The 21,680-nt window shown below is 48.6% G+C and overlaps 1 protein-coding gene across 3 annotated transcripts in view; it reads right to left on the reverse strand.

The window, feature by feature from the left end:
- Positions 1-4,932: 4,932 nt before the first annotated feature.
- SAMD4A (sterile alpha motif domain containing 4A) overlaps positions 4,933-21,680 on the reverse strand; it is a 226,037-nt gene continuing 209,289 nt past the window's right edge. For all 3 annotated transcript variants that reach the window (XM_040226398.1, XM_040226400.1, XM_040226399.1), the window contains 2 exons: positions 14,806-14,889; positions 4,933-9,618 (listed from right to left, as the gene is read on the reverse strand). In XM_040226398.1, coding sequence (XP_040082332.1) covers positions 9,590-9,618; positions 14,806-14,889 — 113 coding nt within the window. In that variant the 3' untranslated portion in view covers positions 4,933-9,589. The remainder of the gene's footprint in view (positions 9,619-14,805; positions 14,890-21,680) is intronic.

Genomic DNA, 21,680 nt, shown 5'->3' on the forward strand with positions numbered 1-21,680 from the left:
TAAAGGAGGAGAGCCCTTGATGGTGCAGGTGGGCCTCATCCAATCAGTTGAAGGTGTTAAGAGCAAAACCTGAAGTTTCGAGGAGAAGGAGAAATTCTGCCTCAAGACTGAAGTACCAGTTTCTGCCTGAGGTTCCAGCCTGCTGGCCTTCACTACCAATTTCAGACTTACCAGCCCCTGAGAATGAATAATTCCTTAAAACAACTCCCTCACTATATATCTATTTAGTATCTGTCTATCTGTCTGTCTGTCTTCTCGGTGTTTCTCTGGAGAACACTGATATGATCTAGCAATTCCACTTTTCTATTTGTGGGAAACTTGCACGTACATCAAACGACCCATGAACAATGCATTTCATCACAGCAGTGTCTGTAACAGCGGGAACGAAGGCAGGCTGAGGGCCCATCAGCACAGCGCTGGAGCCCTAGGTAGCCACCACGTGTGAGGCAATGGCAGAGTAGTTTCCAAAACTGATTTAAGTGAAAAAAGAAAAATAGCATACAATGACAGTGTGTTTGTGTGCTTTTCTTTGGAAAAATCGAGAAACTAGGTTAGTGTTTGTAAATATATAAAGTATCTCTTGGTGGCTACATAAGAAACTAACTCTGAATGCCTCTGGCGTGGGTGTTGAGTGCCTGGGGCAGGAGAAGACATTTCACTCATGTTCTTTGTTCTACAAAACATAACCCCTCATATACAATCCTATTGCTTGCAGGCAAGGGCTACGACCAGGAAGGTGGAGCCCACGCTTTACAGTCATTGACAAGGCTGTGATCCTCTGGTTCTAAACGGTTCCCAGCCCCTAAACCCACCACTCCCTGTTCTCCATTCCAGTTGTCTGTTCCCTTAGTTCCTCTGACTCACACCACTCTCTCTTGCCCCCAAGTCAGGAGTGCCCCCAGGCTCTCTCTAAGAACCGCTGTTCCTTGGGGTTGCTTCCTCTCTTCAGAAGAAGCTAGCTGGTGTTTGACTTCCTTTGCTGGGAGGAAAGCTGCCGGCTTTCCTCCTACACTGCCCTCTCGTGGACACCTTGACCTCTGGGCTCGTATCATTCAGGCTGAGACTGAAAAGAACTGCCAACCCTCCGCCCCCCAGGGGGCCTGCGGGGCATCTCAGGTTTTCTCTGGTTGTCCTGGGATAGATGGCTCACTGTTAGCAGACTTTCCTACCAGATCCACAAGAGGCTTGGTGCTAGCCCCCCGCATGACATCTGCTGTTTATAGATACGCACTGGTCAGCACCCAGTCATCAGGAAATCCTGTTGTACGAGGAAGACAGCAAACCTGGGGCCTGTCCCCTTAAGTCTTTTCTGGAGGAGGGCTTGATATGAACACTTTAGAAGTGCCTCTGGATAAAGGCAGTGACTGAAAGTGAACAAGGGCTCAGACGGTGTCTCAGGAAGTGGAAATGAAGTCATCTGGACCCCAAAGCACAGAACAGGAGAAAGCACACAGGGTGTGTTTTCTCTGCCCAGTTTGGATATATGCATTTGGTAATGGAGGGAAGGAAATGATGTCAACATATGCATTTCATCTCTCAATAATTTCTCAAAGACAAAATTTGCTGTCTTTGGACATATTCCATCTTGGATGAGTAATAGCGTCATAGGTCCATGTCAAAAGGGACTCAGTCAGGTATAGCTACTGGAAATCCATGTTCAGCTTTTTGCCAGTGAGCAGATCTGGGACAAACTTAACAGAAAGCAAAGTGGAGAGGTTCAACTGGACAGGTTTGATCTTGGGGTTTGGAGGTTCCTCTGACTTCACTCCTGAGCCTGTTAGAATTTTATGGCATGGAAAACTGCCACTATCTCCCAGGGATGCTGGCACAAACAGGGACACCCAGTTCTGGCTGTGGTTTCCACAGGGAGGTTTAACTGGAACCTCTCTGCTGTCTTAAGTTCCAATAGTTCTGATGGGATCGTTTCACTCACCAAAACTCCGATTTTGTTTCTCCTGGATTGGTCTTAAAAACATAAAACCTCAAAAAGCTGTGGAACACACTATTTAAAAACATGCACTCTGAGTCAAACGTAAACACAAAGCTGTCTTTTTAAAAGTCTGAGCTTTATAACTGTGCCAAAATGTTTCTCTGTCGGTTTTAAAAATTGAAGTAGAAACCACTAAAGAGTGAAAAAATATTCCAGGGAGGAAATTCTCAGACATCAAATGGCCAGGTTTATATCACAAAGAAGTCACTGTCTATGCACAAGGGCCCCTTGGGCAAGGCTGGTGGGCTGACACCTGGGAGGCGCCCCTCGGTCATAATGATGTTGTGCTGACATTTGTCAAACTTTCCAACTTCCCAGGCACCCACATTTCCTACTTCAAGTACCTGTGATCCTAATGGGTAGACAGATCTCTCCACCCACCACACACAGAGAAGCTACCTTCCGTTCTCTATCCATCTGGGCCAGAAGCCAAGAGTGGGAAACATGAAGACCACGCTCAGGGTTACCATAGAAATGGTGCTCTTTCAGGTGACCCATTTCCAAACAGTTTCAGCGGGTTCTAACCTCCCACCACTGGTCCCATTACCTTCTGGATCCTCCTCTTCCAACATGTCGCCTTTCTCAACAATTGTTTTAGGCTCTTAGAAATGCCCAGTGAACAAAAGCACTTACCATTCTGGAGTCAACATCCGGGCATCCCGCAGACCTGCCGGTCACTCCTCTGCCCTGCCGCAGGCAGAGTCAGCACGGGGGAGAGGAGATGTTGACCTCAGGAATTCTACCATCTCATCTTGAGGGCGATCTCCCAGATTGATTTTGCTGGCTGGCCCCAGAACTTAGAGAGAGGAACAGGACTACTTTTTAGCAAATTGACAGAATAATTTTGTCCTTTGAATCTAGTGTGAGATGGAGCGGTGTGTGTGTGGGGGGATTGTAATTATTTTATTTTATTTTTCTCAAATTTTGAAAAAGAACTGGACTCTGGGTTGGAAATAAACAGCCACCTCTGACAACTAGAATTCACAGGTGGTTTGAGAAACACTGAGCTAGGCCATCCGGGAGTGGTAAAGTGAGGATCCAGAGGCAGAGATGCCCAGTGGAAGGATTGTTTTCAAATTTTGTGAGGTGTGTGGGTGGAAGATAGAAAATGCGAGTGGAAGGGTGTCTGCGAGATGGGTGCCTGGCTTCCATGTGGCCGCGTGGCAGCTGGGAAGGGGGCCTGGACAGAGTGTGGGCTGCCACACTCTGCTGCCGGCGGGGTGGGGAGGGGCAGATCACGTTGACCGGCCAGCTTTCCAGAGGATTAGGTTCTGGTTATAGATGAGCTTCTCCATACCCCCAGGCCCTCCCCTCAGGCTCTGGGGACAAGAGGTTCTTGGGCTGATCAGGAGGCAGGGCCACAGATAGGTGCAGTGTCTGTTCAAGGGACCAGACCAAGGTACTTTGACAGAAGCCTGGATCCTTCTTGCACTCCCCTTGCTGAGCTCTTATTAGCATGGGGAGTGTGAGTGGATTGTACCTATCGGTGCTCCTTCTGGATTCCTGGCTCAAACTCACTGCAGCTCCTTCCAAGCCAGCCCCCTACATAGGAACACCTATTTAATAAATACTCCTTTAATAAATGCAATTAAATCTCTTCTTGGGAGGGGCTGTTAGGGGAGTCCTGAAAACTTTACTATTTAAGTAACCTTTTCTCCAGGATTCCCTTAGAAAGATCACTAACAAAGAGCTACAGCTTTGCTGATAAAAACTGCTAACCCACCCATTTTGCATACTATGCTGAGCCCTTTATGATTCCTCTAATCTCACAACTCTCATATCTCCCATCATTCCACATATTTTGTACACTATCCTTTCCCCTTCAGAATACCCTGAGTCACACTCTGAGATACAGCTCATCTGGGTTATGGGAATTTAACTTTGGGAGGAATTTCATTTAATGTCTCAGCTACAAGGCATTTCTCACATTTCCAGGGATCATTTTGGGTTTTTCCACTCTGAGCAGCTTGAGCCTGGTGGAAAGGGAGTCACTGGTGGTCACTGTCACCATGTGAAGCCATGGTTGCTTAGGTTTTGGTGGTAATAACGTCTGTATCCTATGTTTTCTTTTGTCTTTACCTTTTTCTTTGGGACTAGGTTTCTAACTACATAAACCTTGAGTATCGTAGTTCCAAACCCAAACCAAACCCAAGGCTCAGAGAGGTTAAGTAGCTTGCTCAAGATCACACAGCCAGAGAATATACATAAATACATGTGGGTTATATATTAGTAAGGGAGGAAGTCTTCTGTTTGACATTATTAACATTCCTGTTTTCTTCCTATTCTTCCCAGAGGAATACACATTCACTTTTTTTTTTTTTACTTATTTATTTGGCTGTGCAAGGTCTTAGTTGCAGCATGTGGGATCTAGTTCCCTGAGTAGGGATCAAAACTGGGCCCCATGCATTGGAAGTTCAGTCTTAACCACTGGACCACCAGGGAAGTTCCCATACACATTCACTTTTAAGTAAAGATAGAGGACCCTGATGCTGGGAAAGATTGAAGGCAGAAGGAGAAGGGGATGACAGAGGATGAGATGGTTGGATGGCATCACCGACTCAATGGACATGAATTTGAGCAAGCTCCAGGAGTTGGTGATGAACAGGGAAGCCTAGGGTGCTGCAATCCATGGGGCTGCAAAGAGTTGGACATGACTGACTGACTGAATTGAACTGAGAGGAATTAGAAAAAATAAAACACTTTGCTGAAGCCAGAACTCAAACCCAGGTTTGTCTCTCCAACCATATGCTTAACTGACTCATTATTTAGAACTTATATTAATATACATCATACTCCAAGGATTAAAATGAGATTCAAGCCACGTGTAGTTAAAAACCTCAGGTCTCCAAGGAAGCTATTGTTTATGCTGTGGTTAAGGGGTAAAATGTGATTTCAAAGGCATTGAGGGTGGAGAGCAAGCTATAAACAATACCACCTGCAAGGGTTCGAGTTTTTATTTAGAAACACACCCCTAAGACAGGTGATACATTTTTTGGTTGCTCTGGGCACAGATCAAGCTGCATAAATGTTTAACACCTCTTTCCCTACCTTTTTGTTAAAAAAAAAAAAAAAACAACATAGCTCATAGTTGGAAGATACAGCATTCACAGAATGGTCAGGTGGGAATAGTTTACAGGATTTCAGGCTTATTCTTCCCGGCTGGCTTATTCAGTTCTTATTTTCTAATCAATCGTATTGACAAAAAGGAAAAAAAGACACACACCAGTGTTACAAAACCTTGTATTAATCATTTCCCTTCACTTTCAATATAACGTTGATATGAAATATAGCCATGATTCTTAGTTACATGGGAGGAAATGAGTAATAAATACATTGTAGCAAGTTTAAACCACAAGGGTGTTTCACTGGTAACAACATTTGAAAACTGTACACTTGCAAAGAACAGCATCTTCAAACATTAGTATATCTGTATATCAGTAAAGCTTTTACATGTAACAAACATGCTATTTCCATATATGACAAATTTAAAAAATATGCATTGCTTGGCAACATGAACTAGGCAAAAATAGTTCTTTGTTCACTAACTTTATACAGGAAAACAGGACGAAAGGCATGCATGTACAATAGGGATGCCTGCACGGGGCATGCAACAAAAGAAAGCTTTTTTAAAAGTCAGCTTACATTAGGCATAAATACATGAGGGTTATATATTAATAAGGGAGGAAGTCTTCTGTTTGACATTATTAACATTCCTGTTTTCTTCCTATTCCTCCCAGAGGAATACACATTCACCTTTAAGTAAAGATAAAGGAATTACAAAAAACAAAAAACAATAATAAAACTCACTTTCCAAACATCTCTGATGACTTGTAAAACAAACAAAAAAATCAACATTAGTGTTATCACAGCCCTATGTGCAAATTTTCCCTCCACAGGGCCTTCTTGTATCAGGCACACTCGAATGCCTTGGTTAGGCTGCTTTCCTGCACCAGGGTTGGGGCCACCTGCCCAAGACATTTCCAGAGGACCAATGTGATGGGGGCTGCCTGCCCCCCTCTCACTGCCCTTCTGGTTGTGCACCTACATCTTCAACCCAGCTCAGCCCCCAGCCCAGGCTCTTGGGAAGATCCCAGTTCCGGGGTGGGGACTGAACATCTACAAACTTGCACTGGCAGTAGCTGAGAGAGGGGCAGAAGAACAGAAGACCCAAAGAAGGCTCCCATTCCGCAAAAGGCAGCCGACGACACCTCAAAAGAAAACCTTGTTTCCCTCAGTGTCTCTTCAAAGGAATGGGAGAGGGGGCCCAGCTGTAGCTCTAATCCTGAGGACCAAAAATGGACTGTTAGTACACAGGATTGGAGAGCTTGGTGCAAACAGCCGCCCTCTGCAGGCAGACCCAGCAGCATCTATTTTTTGCTTGCTGGCCCTTGGTTTAAACAAGTGAAACTCAAAAAGCATGTGGAAAACAAAACAAAACATATCAGCAGCAATGTTTCATTTCTTGCACACAACTCATGTGCGTCTTCCTACTGTTTCTGGTAAGAAACCACTATGAATAAAAAGCACCAATAAAACATCATACATGATAACAATATCGTAGAATGCCACTGTCCCTGGGACAGTGTAGAGATGTCAAATACACACTGCTTAAATCAGAACAAGGGGAGGAAAAAACCCATGTAGTGAAATAGATTTTACTCTGAGATTTTTAATGTTTACTATTTACTTAATATAAAACAGTTGCATTTGGGGGTCAATGGGTAAATACAAAAAAAGGCACTGCCGCTTTATTACTAAATATCCGACTTCACAGCCTTATGCATGCAACCATTTGATTTTTTTTTTTTTATAAATAAAGTTCTTTTGCTTTAGGATTTTTAGATTGAGCTGTATACCTGCAGTCAACACAGGACTCAAAACAAGGTGGGGACAGGCTCCTAAAATTTATCAGAACGCTCAACTTAAAAAAATTAAAACACTAAGAGCAAAACACAACTAAGTAGATAAATCTATACACAGTCAATGAAAAATAAGCTTTTCTTTTAAAAAAAGAATTATGTTGTTATTAATAACAGACTTTATCATGGTTACCAGCCATAGCAAGTTAATAAGTAACATATCCAAAATAATATCTCTAATAATCAGATAACCATTGTTTCTATATTCAGTGAAGGAATAAATAGAAATTCAGATTTGCAAATGCTTTAAGGTCTTCTTCCTTTTAAAGGATTCATGCTAATGTGATTGTGTTCACAATCTGTTTTCTGAACAACCCAAGTCTTTATGGATACATGTGTTTTGCAGCAGATTTGAATGCTTTCTCACTTCTCCATGAGATGTGTTAATACCCCTGCTTCTTCTTCTATTAACGTTCTCAGCATCCAAAATCACCTTCGCAAACCGTCTGGTCTTGCCTTTGGCCTTCAACATCTTTGACCTGTTCTTCCCAGCTCACACATGATCGTCCATCCCAACACATTCCCCAAGTAACCCTAAGCTTGCTTAGAAAAGGGACGTGGAGGATGAATGTTAATGGCACTTGGTTAAAAAAAAAAAAATCAACTGCAAAATGCTGCCTCTTTCTGCACATGAATTTGCATCTTTAGAACATAGTTGTCACCCAAGGAGAGCTCTTTTTTCCCTAATGCAATGCAGGGTGTTGTAGATTCAAGCCTTCTATGCTTGCTAAAGGCTCTTTGTGGCTAAGATGTTCCCACATTTTAGACCTTAAAAGGATTTCACAAGCCTCGCAACATCCAAGGTTGGGTTGGGTGTACATTTTTAATCTGGAAGGTAGAAGAAAGCTGTTTGGATTTCATTAAGGCCTTGTAAATGTGTATTTACTTCATTAACTTATTTTTTTAAAAAAATAACTCTAAGCAAATGCAGTGATTTTCATGGTCTGATCTCTTAAATTTCAACTCTGACTTTGCTAAAACAAACAAACAAAAAAATGGTACCAGACTCACCCATTCAGTAAACAGGCCTCCTACCATCTCCCTGATCCCGCCTCTGGCCGAGCTGGCACACCATCATTTACACAACCCAATTTTCCAGCGCAGAGCACAGCTCCTCATGGATTTTCTCTAATACCCTCCCTTGCATCAAATTCTGAAACATAGTCTTTCTTGCCCTGAAGAAATAGAGCTATTACTTTGTGGTAGCATAGTTTGTTAATCTCTCACCATGTAAGGAGTAGTTCTGTCTCCCTTCCGTGTAGGTAGATAAATCAGCCCACAACGCAGCAACTCCCTGATGTCTGTGATGGAACCTTCCTGTCCATCATGAAGTCGGCCTTTCCCACATCATCTTCTCCGGCTCACTTGCAACGTCTCCCCGCGGCTCTCTCTGCCACTTGCTGACTGACCATTTATACACTGTGGTTGGACCTTGCTCCTCTCTTCCTTTTCCTCAGCGGTGGTTGATCGAACCTGGAGGGGCTAGGCTCGGCTTCCTGCGAGCAATCCCCCCTAAGTGGTATTTTGAGCTTATCATCTGGATATTAAGGCCTCCTACCAGGAAAAAATATCCATCCTTGCCTTTTCTCCTCCAGTGGAACTTGTACCCACCTGTGTGTGTGTGTGTGTGTGTGTGTGGGGCCAGGGGCGATAGGATGAAACCCCCTGGTAGGGTGGGGAGAGAAAGGTGTCTCTGGGTGAGAAGCAAATTCATCACAGAAAGGGGCAGCAAGATTCTTTTCGACTCTCCAGGTGACTGCGCGCAGTCCCGTAACCGATCACGTGGTGGCGCCCTCCCCCGGTGCTCCGCTCACTCCAGCCACATCCTCAACTCCACCTACACGCTCCTCCCACCCACAGGTGGGAGACACCACTCAGGCCTACGTGACCACATCCTTCTTCCCGAGAAGCAGAGCCTGGCAGCCATTTAAAAAGACAACCCTGCTGCTATTATAAAAATAGAGGAAAAAAATGAATCCCTATCAACAAATCCTTTACAAAAACCATAGTATGAAGAAAAGTTCTATCCCAACTCTTTACACATTATGTACCCTTTAAAATTGTTATGTAAACAATACACAAATCAAAGTTTATCTGAAATTTTGTTGGAGCGGATTTCTCCCTTACTGCCCCAGTTGCCATGTGGACTTCTTGCGGCTGGATTTCAAGCAGGGGCCTCAGGGAATCCAATCAGAGGAGACATAAAAGAGCGAGCCGCCGTCACTCGCGTTTTGGTCGCGGGCATCCATGCCTTCCTCCTGGGGTCTGACTTCGAAGGTAGGCTTCTGAGAAGGCTCCCAAGGCAGGGGCGTCTTCCTCCCTCCCGCACCTCTCGTCTCTTTCCGAGTTCTGCTCTCACCCTGAAACCCCCATTTCCATCCAGGAAGCCACCTGCATCCCCTCCACCTCCTCCCAGTCCTGTTTCCCTTAGAGACCCCTCCCCATGCCTCACACCACGCCATCCCAGGACAGAAAAAAATGACAAAATAACCAATCCCAGGTCTACTGATATGTTTACAAGGACGACCTACGCTCTCACAAAAGCAAAATGGGAGAGGGACCAGGGGAAAAAAAAGGCTGCAAAGTATCTTGGAGGATTCTGTGCAACCCTGAAGATGGCTAACACTGGACCCGCAGCAGTCGATTTCACGGCCAGCGCGGTCACTCTCATCTTCAGCTTCTAGATTGTGGAGGTCCGGTCAACCCCGTCTGGGAGAGAAAGGAGGACACAATGGGCACAGGTGAGCAAAGCAATTCCGTTCATGCCCACCAACTCCAGCATCATGCATGTTGGACCTCCCAGTCCCTGAGGACAGATAAGGGTTAAATTCATCCATCCATCCATTTGCTCATTCTTCACACACCCACCCACTCAAAATAGCTATTTTTGCCAGGAGCTATACAGAGCCTGAGAACCAAGCTGGAAAGACCTAATCTTCACCCTTTAGTCCAAGTATATATATCCTGGATGGGACACAGACGTGTAAATTGACAGACATATAGGAGGGCTAGGTGCTCTGATGGAGTATGTACCAGACAGCAGGAACACGGAAGAAGGAGTGTTTAAGTTGCCCTTGGAAGTCAAGGATGGTTTCACAGAGAACGATCTGGCCTGAGGTGGTGGTAATTCTGACCCATCACAACAGAGCAGACCAGGGGGATCTGTCTGACCCAAACTGATCCAGATTGATCCAGATTCTCTGTCTCAAGAATCTAATCTAAGGTAGAGACACCGGTGAGGTGGTTTTTTTTTTTTTTTGCACCGGGAACTGAAAGATACTATGGACATGCGAGAGTGCTGAGGCCACCCAGTATATGTCATGTCTGGGTTATAGAGAATCCAGCAGAATGGGTAAAGTGGGGAGCATGCCTGGCAGAGAGGAGAGGCCATGAGTGAGCAAGGGCACAGAGGGATCCAATGGCCACCCAACTCCTTTTCACATGGGACTATGGGAGCATCCTCAGAATCAGACCATAAGGGTCTCATGTATTGTGACAGGAGCTTGGACACAGGCAGCTGAGGATTTATAAATGGTAGAGTAGTAACCAGATTTGACTTCAGAATGGCCTTCTCTGGCATGGCTGGTGGCGGGAGGACCAGTTAAGAGGTCCCTACAATGGTCCACGCTAGAGTTTCTCCAGTGAGCAGAAAGAGGCATGGATCAGTCATAGCAGGTAGAAATGATTAAGTTCAGTTGACCACTAACTGAAAGCTAGGATGGGATGCAGTATGCCTCCCTGGTTTTGCTGATGTCCACATGTCAGCAGATGTGTCCGGGTCTAAACCTCTGCGTCACAAGCCCCGTCTAGCAGAGGTGCATCTATATGCAATAGGCAGAGCTCAGCTATTAGAGGGTGCGGCTGAGTGTTCAGGGAAAACTGGAGGACTAAGTGATATGGAGGAGCCCTGAGCTCACTTCAGGGTCTTCTGACCTCCTCATGGGTGGGGCCAGAATTGCATCTTGCTAGCAGGGACTTAGGGGGAGAAATGTTTCTTTAATTCATATTTTTAACGAGATGACTGTAGGTCCACACAAGAAACAGCACCCTGTTTCTGGGTTTGCCCCTAAGGTAACAGTATGCAAAATTATATTACCACCAAGATACTGATGATGTAATCTACCCATCTTACAGATTTCCCCAGTTTTACTTGTACTTGTGTGTGTGTGTGTGTATTTAGTTCTATGATTTTTTGAGAGATTTTAAAGAAGGGAAGCAAATGGCCCTGCAAGCATTTGTACTTTCAGATGATCAATCCTAGAGGTCCCCAGGTGTGCACTAATCCCCTTCTCCCACCTTCTGTGCATATCAGTTCTTAGCCTCTTGAGTGCTGGCTCTGCAGTGGTAACCAGTAGTGGGAGAACAGTGAGCATGTGTATGTGTGCACACACGTGTGTGTGGGTGAGGTAAGGGTGTAGAGGCCGCTCCCTCATCTGTAGAAGTGCAGTGCACAATCTTGCTGGGCCTCACTCATCCACTCATTAATGCCAGCCTTTCATAGCTGTCAAAGTAAGGATCTGGAAACAAGGAAATCTCAACTAACCCAGCCTCAAGTTGCATTTTCATGGAATTCTATCCCTGTACCTCACCCTCCAAGAGTGATGGTTGGTATTCAACTGCAGGGAAACAACCAGTTGGTTAAGTGCAGACTCAACATTTACAGTGGTGCAAGTCATGCCCTGCACAACTCAAAGGGGCACCATTCACATGCAGTTATCTTTATAATTATTAAGGTGAACTTCAAACAAAAGATGGAACAGTGTCTTGAGAAAGTGGAGCCTTTTTCCAATTTGCACAATGTCACCATATCCCCTGCTATAAGTGGGGTTTTAAGTCTTAAGAAGAAGTGAGGAGAGAAGGTGAGAAGGAATGACAAGGTGATCCGGTGATGCATGAACCTCAGAACATCAGAGGGTGGACCAGGCGTTCCTCCTAATGGTTTGATTCACTATGGACTGCATTCTGCTGGATGGAGCCTTGTTTTTGAGGCCGTGGACATTCCTGCCCATATGACCCCTCTGCGGGAGGAGGAGAATGGCCAGGCCTGGCACTGAGTCCTCCTGAATACCTGGGGCTACCAGTCAGGAGCAAGCCATATAGAGCCAGGGGAAAGCCTTAAAGACTCACAAATCAAGATGGCAGAGGCAACCCCCTCCCACCCCGGGCTTCCTCACAGCTTCTATCAGAGGAGCATGGCAGGGAAAAGAAGAGATGGGTAGAGAAGGCCAGAGAAAAGTAGCTTAGACCCAGACTGAGAGGGCAGCAGTTATTGGAGGAGATAGGGAGCAGAGATGTCGTCATGAAAGGATGGGCCCAACTGCCTTAGAATAGCCCTCCTGGGATGTGGTGTCCCAGAAACTTGGATACCTCTCTGCTCTTTCCATGAGATGCACAAAGAGGAGCATATTTTACTACTCTGCTTTCCTCTCCCTAGTCATTTGTCCTCCTGTAAGATGACTTCATTCACTGGCAGAAATTCTGTCCCCAGCAAGGTCATCTCCCCTGGCGCCTGGCAGGGGTCGGCCGGCAGGAAGGTGCTGTCAGAGGGGGAGGGCACACTGCCACTGCACCTAACCAGGCCATCCTGAACCTAATTTGCACCCACTGCTCAGGAAACTGCTTATAAGGCTCCCCCCAGAAAGGATTATTGAGGAAAAAACACAGCAATAAAAAGGCTTAGGAGATTAACAAGATGAAAACATTAGCAAAAACAACAAAAAATCAGTTCACAGAGGTTCCCTGTAAAAATAAAAGAACTGTAAGAATAAAATTAAGAATAAAACTGGAAGAATAAAATTCCCTGTAAGAATAAAATTAAGTCTTTTCAATGAAAACCTCCTTTTAAGAAGGAGTATTTGGCATTCTTGCTACTAATGATGATGATGTTAGTACTTAGCAGATTGATAAGAGCTTCTGAGGTGCCAATTATCCGAGCTCTATCAAGCCCTGGTGGAGTGGCCAGTTCTTGCTGACTCCTACAGGCAACGTAGGACTGAACAGAGTCCCCCCAAGCCAGCTCCAGTCAGGTGTCAGGTGGGAGGGCACCTGGGTGCCTGGGACAGGGCCGAGTTTGGCCTGAAGTCTCAGGTCTGGAGGCCTTCCCTTTAGGACAAAATTGAGATATAATTTTCTTACCACACATTTCACCCTTTGCAAGCATACAGTTCAGTGGTTTTGAGCAAGAGCTGTGTGACCATCACCACCATCTAATTCCAGAATATTTTTTGTCACCCCCATAAAGAAATCTGGTACGCGTTAGCAGCCATTCTCCATTCCCACCTCCCTCCAAACCCTGATCTACTTTTGGTCTCTGGAGGTTTGCCTACTCTGAACACTTTGCATAGCGAATCATACGCTGTGTGGCTTTTGTGTCTGGCTTTTTCACCTATTAGCATAACGCTGTGCCGGTTCAGCCATGGAACAGCACTTCATGCGTCTTCAAGGCTGAATGACAATCCTGCGTGTGGCTATGGTGAATCTTGTCCATCCATGTTCATCTGCGGATGGACCTCTGGGTTGTGTCCCATCACGCCTCAGGGGCTGTCAGAATGTTGACCTAGTCTCCCTGGTTACCTGGAGAACAGGAGCTGGTGGCACCTCCCCCAGAGGTACCAGGAGTGAACCAGTGAGGCGGCAGAGCTTCTAGGATCTGAACTGAATGGCCAAGGGAGAGTGTGGTGCTTGCCAATGGGGTTCCCTGGAACCCCCAGAGGGAGGGGTCACAGAGGGAGCCGTGTACCCCACCATCCATCTGGTCAGAAGCCCTGGGAGGCCTTCAGCCTGCTCCCTTCTGGTTCTGAGCAGAGGCTCTCTCCAGGCTTCGGAGAGTCTTGCACAGGTGAGATCAGGAGGGTGCAGTCCTGGTCTGTACCCTGCTTCACACAGAGCATTTATCTGCCTCATATTTGGTCTCAGGATAAGACTGCGTTTGCAGTGACTAAAAGTCTAAACACCCCTGGTCAGGAGGACAAAGCTCTCTAGAGCAGTGGCCAATGACAGCCTTTCTCCGCACCGCCGCCGGCTAGCACACGGCGTGGCTCTACGTGGGGTGAGCAGTCCAGCCTGGAGAGTGCTGTCGGGAAGGGTCACAGGAGGCCTCTCTGGATTGCCGTGACTCACAGCCTCCCCGGAGGTTGGCAGGAAGGGGCGGACATCTCTCCTCTGCCTGCCAAACAGCCCCGGGGCTGGCAGCGAGTCCAGCCAGAGAAAGGCACCCGTTTAGTACCAGGAGGGCACTGAAGGCCTCCCAGGGCTGCTGTGATGACGCAGGGCTGCAGGCCAAACTCACAGTGGGATGACCCAGCCGCCTCTGGGAGCTCCTCTGGGGCTGCAGCCCCGCACAGCACGGACGCATCCAACTAGACTGTCCCTGTCAGACTGAGAAGGACGCCTTGGGGCCCCAGGCGTCGTGGAAGCCATTTGGAACAGGGAGGTATAAAAACAGGCAGGGATTTTGGTTTCAGAAATTCTATTTTTAGAGCACGTTGGGATATGCTTGGACCAGACTGGGGGATCTAGTGCCGAGAAGGAAAGAATCCAGTGCTGTGGGGGGATGTTTCCACTAAAAGCCACGTCTTGTGTTCCTGACTCCTCCAGTGCCCGCATTTGGCTGGGACAACCACGGGGCTGGGACTCCAGTGTGCCCTGGGGGGTGGGGCCTCTGGGGAGAGAGGAACAGCGTGCTCTCTGGGGCCCTGAGTCACCCCCAGAGGAGCAGGAGCAGGGTGCTGGGGCTCGCTGCGCGTGGCGTCGTGTGCTGTGGATGGTGTGGCTGGACAAGGGTCCAACAGCCCACCCCGGCCTCTCTCCCCCTGCCCCCTGCCCCCCCACTCCCTGTGCCCTCATGGCCAGTGGTCCTCCCAGGTGTGCCATGCCATGCGGGGAGGACGCACTCACCTCCCAGGGCATGCTCGGTCATACTGAGGCACAAGGACTCCAGCCTGTTGTTGATGTCGGGTTCAGTCACCGGAAGCTGGAATTCTGCAGGGGACAAAGGGTTACATTGGTGACAGGGGCCCTGACAGCAAGGAGAAAGTATGCACAGTGCCGCTGGCTCCACCTTCAGGGTGAGGGTCTGGTGAGACTCCCCGCAAGGATTTGGGGGACCAGCAGGGCTGCCTCCCTGTAAGGACTTGGGGGGACCGCCAGAGCTGCCTAACTGCAAGGACTTGGGGGTACTGCCAGAGCTGCCTCCCCGTGAGGACTTGGGGGGACCGCCAGAGCTGCCTAACTGCAAGGACTTGGGGGACCGCCAGAGCTGTCTAACTGCAAGAACTTGGGGGACCAGCAGGGCTGCCTCCCCGCGAGGACTTGGGGGACCAGCAGGGCTGCCTCCCTGTGAGGACTTGGGGGCACCAGCAGGGCTGCCTCCCTGTGCAGACTTGGGGGCACCAGCAGGGCTGCCTCCCTGCGAGGACTTAGGGGCACCAGCAGGGCTGCCTCCCTGTGAGGACTTGGGGGGACTGCCAAGATTGCCATGGAGAGAGTGTGTTGCACTTGGGTTCAACTGACCTCTCAGTCTGTTAGACACCCTGAGTCCACTGCAGCTGGATGAAAACCGGTGGCTAAATATAGCTGTCATAGTCACAGTCTGCCAGCCTCTGCTCAGACCCCTCCAGCAGCTTCTCACTGGGGTAAAAGCCAAGCCCTTCCTACAGCCTGCAAGGCCCTGCAGACCTGGCCCTTGTCACCTCCCTGCCCTCATACAGCTGCCCCTTCCTTCACCCCCTCCTCCCAGACCCTCTTCTACCCCAGGGCCTTTGCACTGCTATTCCCTCTGCCCACGATGCTGGTCCCTGGCTGATCCCATAGCTCACTCTCTGCCTGTTGTCACATCTCTGGCTCTACTGTCTCCTTGGAAAGGACTTTCTGTTCATCGCAGAGAACAGAACTTTGCCACCCCATCCTTTTGCTCCAGTTTTTCTTCGTCACCGTCACCGACACTCGACATATTGTGTGCGTATCTGTGGCCTCCTCCCAGCTGAGTGTTTGCTTCACTGGAGCAGGACTTGGCTCAGCTCCCTGTGCCCAGAACTGGGCCTGGTGCATTTCTGCTTCATTATGAAGCACAGGAAAGGGAAACCATAGCCTGGTGGGAACCTCTTCTGAGTGCAACACCCTGCTGGGTGTCCAGTTCTCAAGTGGGCCTCCCAGAGGCTAAGTGACATATCAAGGCTAGCCGGCTGACACTAGCTGGGACAGGAACCCACATGGGTCTGACCCTAGGGCCAGTGTTCTCCTGCACACCACACCAGTGCCTGTCAATGCTCTTGGTCTCCAAGCACTTTGAAGCAAGGGTTTCCACTGCCCAGGACAATATTGTGCATCCTAACCACAGAGCCAACTCTATCGTCTGGACCCTCTCCACCCCTCCAGGCTCTGGGCCCTGCTGCTCCGAGGGAGAGGCAGCCCGGGTACCTCCTCTGTCCTGCTGGGGCTCATCACCAGCACTCCCTCCATCGTTCCCACCTTGTGGAGGTCTTGAACATCCTTGACTAGTTTGGAAGCACCTTGCAGACACTTCCACCATTGTCATTATGATGCTTACAGATTTCTCTGACTCTCCCATGATACCCAGCCATGGCCTTCTGCACACCTCACACATGTCTATTGAGTGATGAAAAAGATGGAGCAAGAAATAGAAGGAAACTGACAGCTATTGTGAAACTCAGACAAAATTGTGAAATTCCATGGGGAAGGGGAGAAAAACCCCCGCCGTGGGATGTGTTCTGAGTGCCTGGGAAGTGTCAGCACGGCTGCTGCCTTCCCGTGTGACCCTGAGAAGTTCTTCCCTTCCTTTGGGCCTAGGCTCTTCTGCCAGTAAAGTGGGGAAAGAATCCAGAGGCCCCGACTGCAGGCCGCTTCCTGGCTTCTAAGAGTCTCCACTAGGGGGCGCTTGGGGCCAGAACGGGAGAAGGAATGAAAAATGAGGTTGGTGGTTTGGTGGGAGAGGAAGTTGAAACCAATGGCTAAACCAAAGTATTTGTTTTGCTGGATGAGCTATACATTTAGGTCTCCTCTACGATCTATGTTCCCCATTACCAGCTAATTCAGAGGCAGATGTTGTTTCTGTTCTTTAAAATTCTCAAAGAGAAGGTTGGCAAAATGGATCACTATGAGGAACACTGGAGAGCAGATAAGAGTTCTTTCTGACCCACGTTCCACCATCTATGGGTTTGAAAGACAACTCTGCCAATTCATGAGCAGACAGAGGACGGCTGGACTTCCAGGGAAGCTGGGAGCCATGGAGAACGGGTCTCCCTGGCCCCACCCACCCCTGCACTCAGAGTAGGGTTGGGGCAATTAGACAATCCAGGGAAGAGTATTTTAGTATTTTCATCCATTCATGCGAAAATCATATGCATGCAAAAATTAGCAGCCTTCAGGGTGTGAAATCTATAAAATAGAAACGCAATTATATATATAGCCAGTTAGCAAATAGATTAAAAAAAAAACCCTTAGCAATTATAGCCATCCATATGCTCATTGTAAAATTTAGTTTACTCTCTAGCACTCCCCTTTAAACAAACACTGTGGAGAGATTTGGATAAATAAAGATGCTCGACATTTGGAGAGAAGTGTTTCAGCTGCAGGATTTCTTGCCAACACGCAGCAAAATGCCATTTCCCAAGCCTTGGATTGCGTGTTCCAAAAACAGGGGGCTGAGAAATGTGGGGCTCTCTGCTCCAGAATCTCCAAACCTTCGTGGCTGCTCTTTTAGGTTGAAAGTTGGCATGCTTGCTTTTAATCCTCCAGATCTTCCCTCGGGGACATGGGCAGAGTCATGACCCCCACCAATCTTGAAGTGGCTCTGAAAAATTCCAACTCTTGGGAGAAGCCTGTATGTTCGCACAACAGAGTTTCCTAAGCGTGACATTTTAATTGTGTACTTGATAAAAACAGATCCGAGGCATCTCCCCGCATATACAAGACAGAGGGAGACCAGCCGGATGAAAAGCAGCTTCTGTCTCAGGCTGGAAGCCCTCAGCCATGATTGCCTCAGTGGGCAGCTCTCTCAAAGCCCTGGCTAAGTATCTGGGCAACTCCTGCCCACAGATCCACATGAACTACAGGCCGACTCTTGTCCTGGCTCCTGCCCACCCTAGGGGTTCATCATGTTTACCCCGGCCCCTGCAGCAGCAAGGGACCAGACGGATGTAGTTTTGGGTCTTCAGGAGACATTCAGACTCGGAGCCCTCTGTGTTATCGCCCTCGCAGGCCTGCTTCCTTAGCTCAGATGGCATCTCTGAGAATGAGGGATTCTCCCCTCTCCACCAGACTATTCCAGGATGTGTATTTCTGTACACATTAGGGTGTGTATTTCAGGATCCCCAGTTCTAGGATGCCCAGAGTCGAGGCTGAAAGGGGACTTTTAACTTTGCCTTTTTAGGAGTCCTACAAAACCATGGACTGCTGCTCAGGCCCAGGGTCAAGAGGACTCTGGAAGGAAGCAGCGCCCAACCCGAACAAGGTGCTGCTGCCGGGCCCCTCTGGGGACCTCCACATGGCTCTTCCTTGACAGAAGCAGCCGTGGCAGCTGAGGTTCACGACTATGGCACCCGACATGCCCTTCTGCTGTGCTCTCCGAGTCCCTGAAGCTGAGGTAAAGAGGCAGTCTTCAGGACTTTAGAGTAAGAAACAGGTTGGGGCACTCTTGGAGAAACCTTCAGAATCTCACTTTGCCAACTACAGCTGGAGCCACTCTGCTGAGGAACTAGGAGGGCTGCGAGTCTGGTTAAGTGAGGAAGCGGCACTGCTGGAAGTCGAGAAGTCAGGAAAGTCAGTCTGTCGAGGAAGGGATGGAGAATGCAGAGGTGGGAGCTGGCTGACTGTGATGAGAGGAGTAAGGAAGATGAAGGCAAGGCGGGAACCAAGAAGAAAGGGGGAGAGAGATGCTGAAAGGAAGAGAGAACCCCACGCCTGCTCGGGTGGAGGAACACGGGTGCCAGCTGCATCCCGGGTCTGTGGTGGAGAATGCAGCGCTTCTCTGGGGGCTTCACTCAGAGACCTGTGGAACTAAGCACAGGGGAGAGCCTCCAGGACCCATGCTTTCATGAAAACTGACGAGGAGAACGTGGTGCCAAGTGGTACTGCATCACCTCACCCTGAGGTGGGCTTTCTGAATGTGGCTGTCAGACGGGGGGCAGGGGGCCATGAACCCTCCTGGGGTCTTGGTGGTGACAGAGTGATGCAGTTGACAGCCTCCCTGCCCCTCATGTGCCCACCCTGAGCAGGGCTCACTGGAAGGGGAGGAGCCGGCGTGGATCAGGCACTTCAAGCAGGTCCCTGTTCGGGCCTCTGTCTCCGCGGGGCAGCGCCTTCCGTCCTCTGTGGAGCTAGTATACTGATGAATCTCTGTCTTTCCCAGGTCTCACTAAAGGCAGTTCTCTGGAAGGAACCTGGAGCTCACTCACACTAACAAGGAAAGGGATAATGACAGCTCTGTGCACTGTGTTCCCAGGGATTCTAATGGCAGGAATTTAGTCGTGAGCTGCTGCACAAGGGGGGCTTGCGATGGAGAGCAGGTAACCTCACACGGTGCAATGCCACCATGTAAGGCACTGCCTCACATCTGGGTGGTCTAGTGCCAAAAGTAGTCTGCATGTGGCTTTGTGCAGGGGAAGGATGAGGGGCTCAGTGAGGCTGCTCAGTCTACCCTTCTGGTGCTTCTCCAAAGCTTCTGGCCCCCTGCCCCATCCTGTCAGGCTCTCCAGGCAGTGAAGAGCCTTCAAGGCCTTCTAGCGTCACACCCAGGTTCCTCGGAGATACTTTCTGATCCCAAGAGTGGTGGAGCTCTGGTCAGCAGGATCTGCTCCCAAGATATGAAGTCATTTCTGTGAGCAGTTTCCAAACTATTTTTCCAGTTGGGAAAACACCCTGCCTCTGGGAGGAACATGACCCCTCTTGGCCAGGCACCACGTTGGTTGTGAGCTCATCACCCTTCTAGTGATGGTATCAGCCCTCACTCTGAGGGGGACCAGCTTCATCTTTCTTACTCGTCCCAGAGGCCAGCAAGGGGCCGTGATTATTGATGGCTCTCCTGGCCTGGCCTGGGAAACATCTCAAATCTGTCCACAGCAGAGTGAAGTGAAGAATCACCTCTACCCTGGCCTCCAAGGGGTCCACGGATTATGTAGATCCAGGAAAGAAGGAAGCGTCCTGAAGATTCAAGCAAGGTGACTCTTGAGTTGACATACAATATCGAGGCTGGTTCTAGACCCCAGCCGTTTTTTATTCTTTGGAGACATTCCATCATCTTGATGGGATTAAGTTCACAGAATCAAAACTGCCTTGGAATGCACTGTAGTCTTTAAGATTTGCCCAGATGGTTCAAAATGAGTGCTGAGAAGACATCCAATGGCCAGGATGAAATTAGTACGTTGGAAGGCGGCAGTTTTCTCAGTAATTTCGGGCTGGCTGCACATCTCTGGTCCATCATGCATTCACTATTAGTACTGCTTGTGTACAGATGAAAGCTTTCTGCCTTCCTGATATGATGCCTATAGTCTAGTCCCAGCCCCTGACCCCCAGGTCCTGGATGCAAAGGCTGAGGAGGAACATTCTGTGCCCATGCAGGAAGGAACTTTCTGCAGCCTCCTTTCCTTTCATGGCAGTGCCCTGCCTCACCCTTCACTGTCATGTCTCAGGAAGAGCCCCCTCACATGGGCCAGGGGTGCTGGGCAGGACTTAGGAGTGGCTCCTGCTGCTGCTGTGCTCAGTTGAATCCATGAACTGTAGCTCACCAGGCTCCTCTGTCCATGTGATTTTCCAGGCAAGAATACTGGAGCGGGGTTGCCATTTCCTGCTTCAAGGGATCTTCCTGACCCAGGGATTGAAGCCGTGTCTCCTGCATCTCTTGCACTGGCAGGCAAGTTCTTTACGGCTGCACCACTTGTATTTACAGTCAGGAAATATGCAGCAGCCCTGTCCTCATGCCATGGTTACTAGAAATGCTGTGGTTCATCAGGGCCTTGCTGGAAGTGGGTTTGTCATGCTTTGGGGAGAGGCTGATTAAAACAACAACAACAATAACCCAAGGGTTCCAGAGCTCTGAGTCCAGCAGCATGTAAACAACATTATTGAGAGACTTGCAGGGAACTACCAGGAAAACGGAAATCAGTTGTTAAGTGCTGCCTCTGGGAGGTGGGACTATGGGCTGGGAAGGGAGGTCAGGGGGATAGTCACTTTCTCTTACAAGCTGTTCGGTAGCGTTTGCTTCTTTAACTACAGGAACAAGAGGCTTCATGGGAAGAGGGTGGAAACGATCTTAGGGTCATAGTTGACCTGAGCATAAGCCAACTGTTCAGCATTGCTGTGTAACAGAGAGGGGAAGCAAAGTGCAAATGAAAGATTCATATCAACAGACCCAAATGGTTCTTCTCCCAGAGATGGCCCATCTCTTCCCAGTGGGCTTGGTCTGCCCAATTAAGATGAGGGACAAACAGGATGATGGAGGACTTGGAAGAGAGCCACAAGGAGGGAAAAAGAGGTAGGAAAGAATGGAAAAGGCTACAAATGTGTCAGGATTAGAGGAGAGTGGTCGGCTATGCCAGGGTAGCTGGGCTGCAGTCCTAGGGGTGAGGTTAGGGTGAGCTATTCATTCAAGGTGAAAGATCTTGTGCCCAAAATGGCTTCAGATTTTGTGACCTGGGTGGGCATGGAAGCTTCTTAGAGGTGAACTTCAGGGAGCAGAGGGTAAAGAGATGGAAAGAGGAGGGTGGAGTTGCAAGTAGAAGGAGCTAAGAGAGCCAAACCACAAGGATACCAAGTCC

This window comes from Oryx dammah, unplaced genomic scaffold (assembly GCF_014754425.2).
Source record: "Oryx dammah isolate SB20612 unplaced genomic scaffold, SCBI_Odam_1.1 HiC_scaffold_26, whole genome shotgun sequence".
Classification (NCBI taxonomy): domain Eukaryota; kingdom Metazoa; phylum Chordata; class Mammalia; order Artiodactyla; family Bovidae; genus Oryx; species Oryx dammah.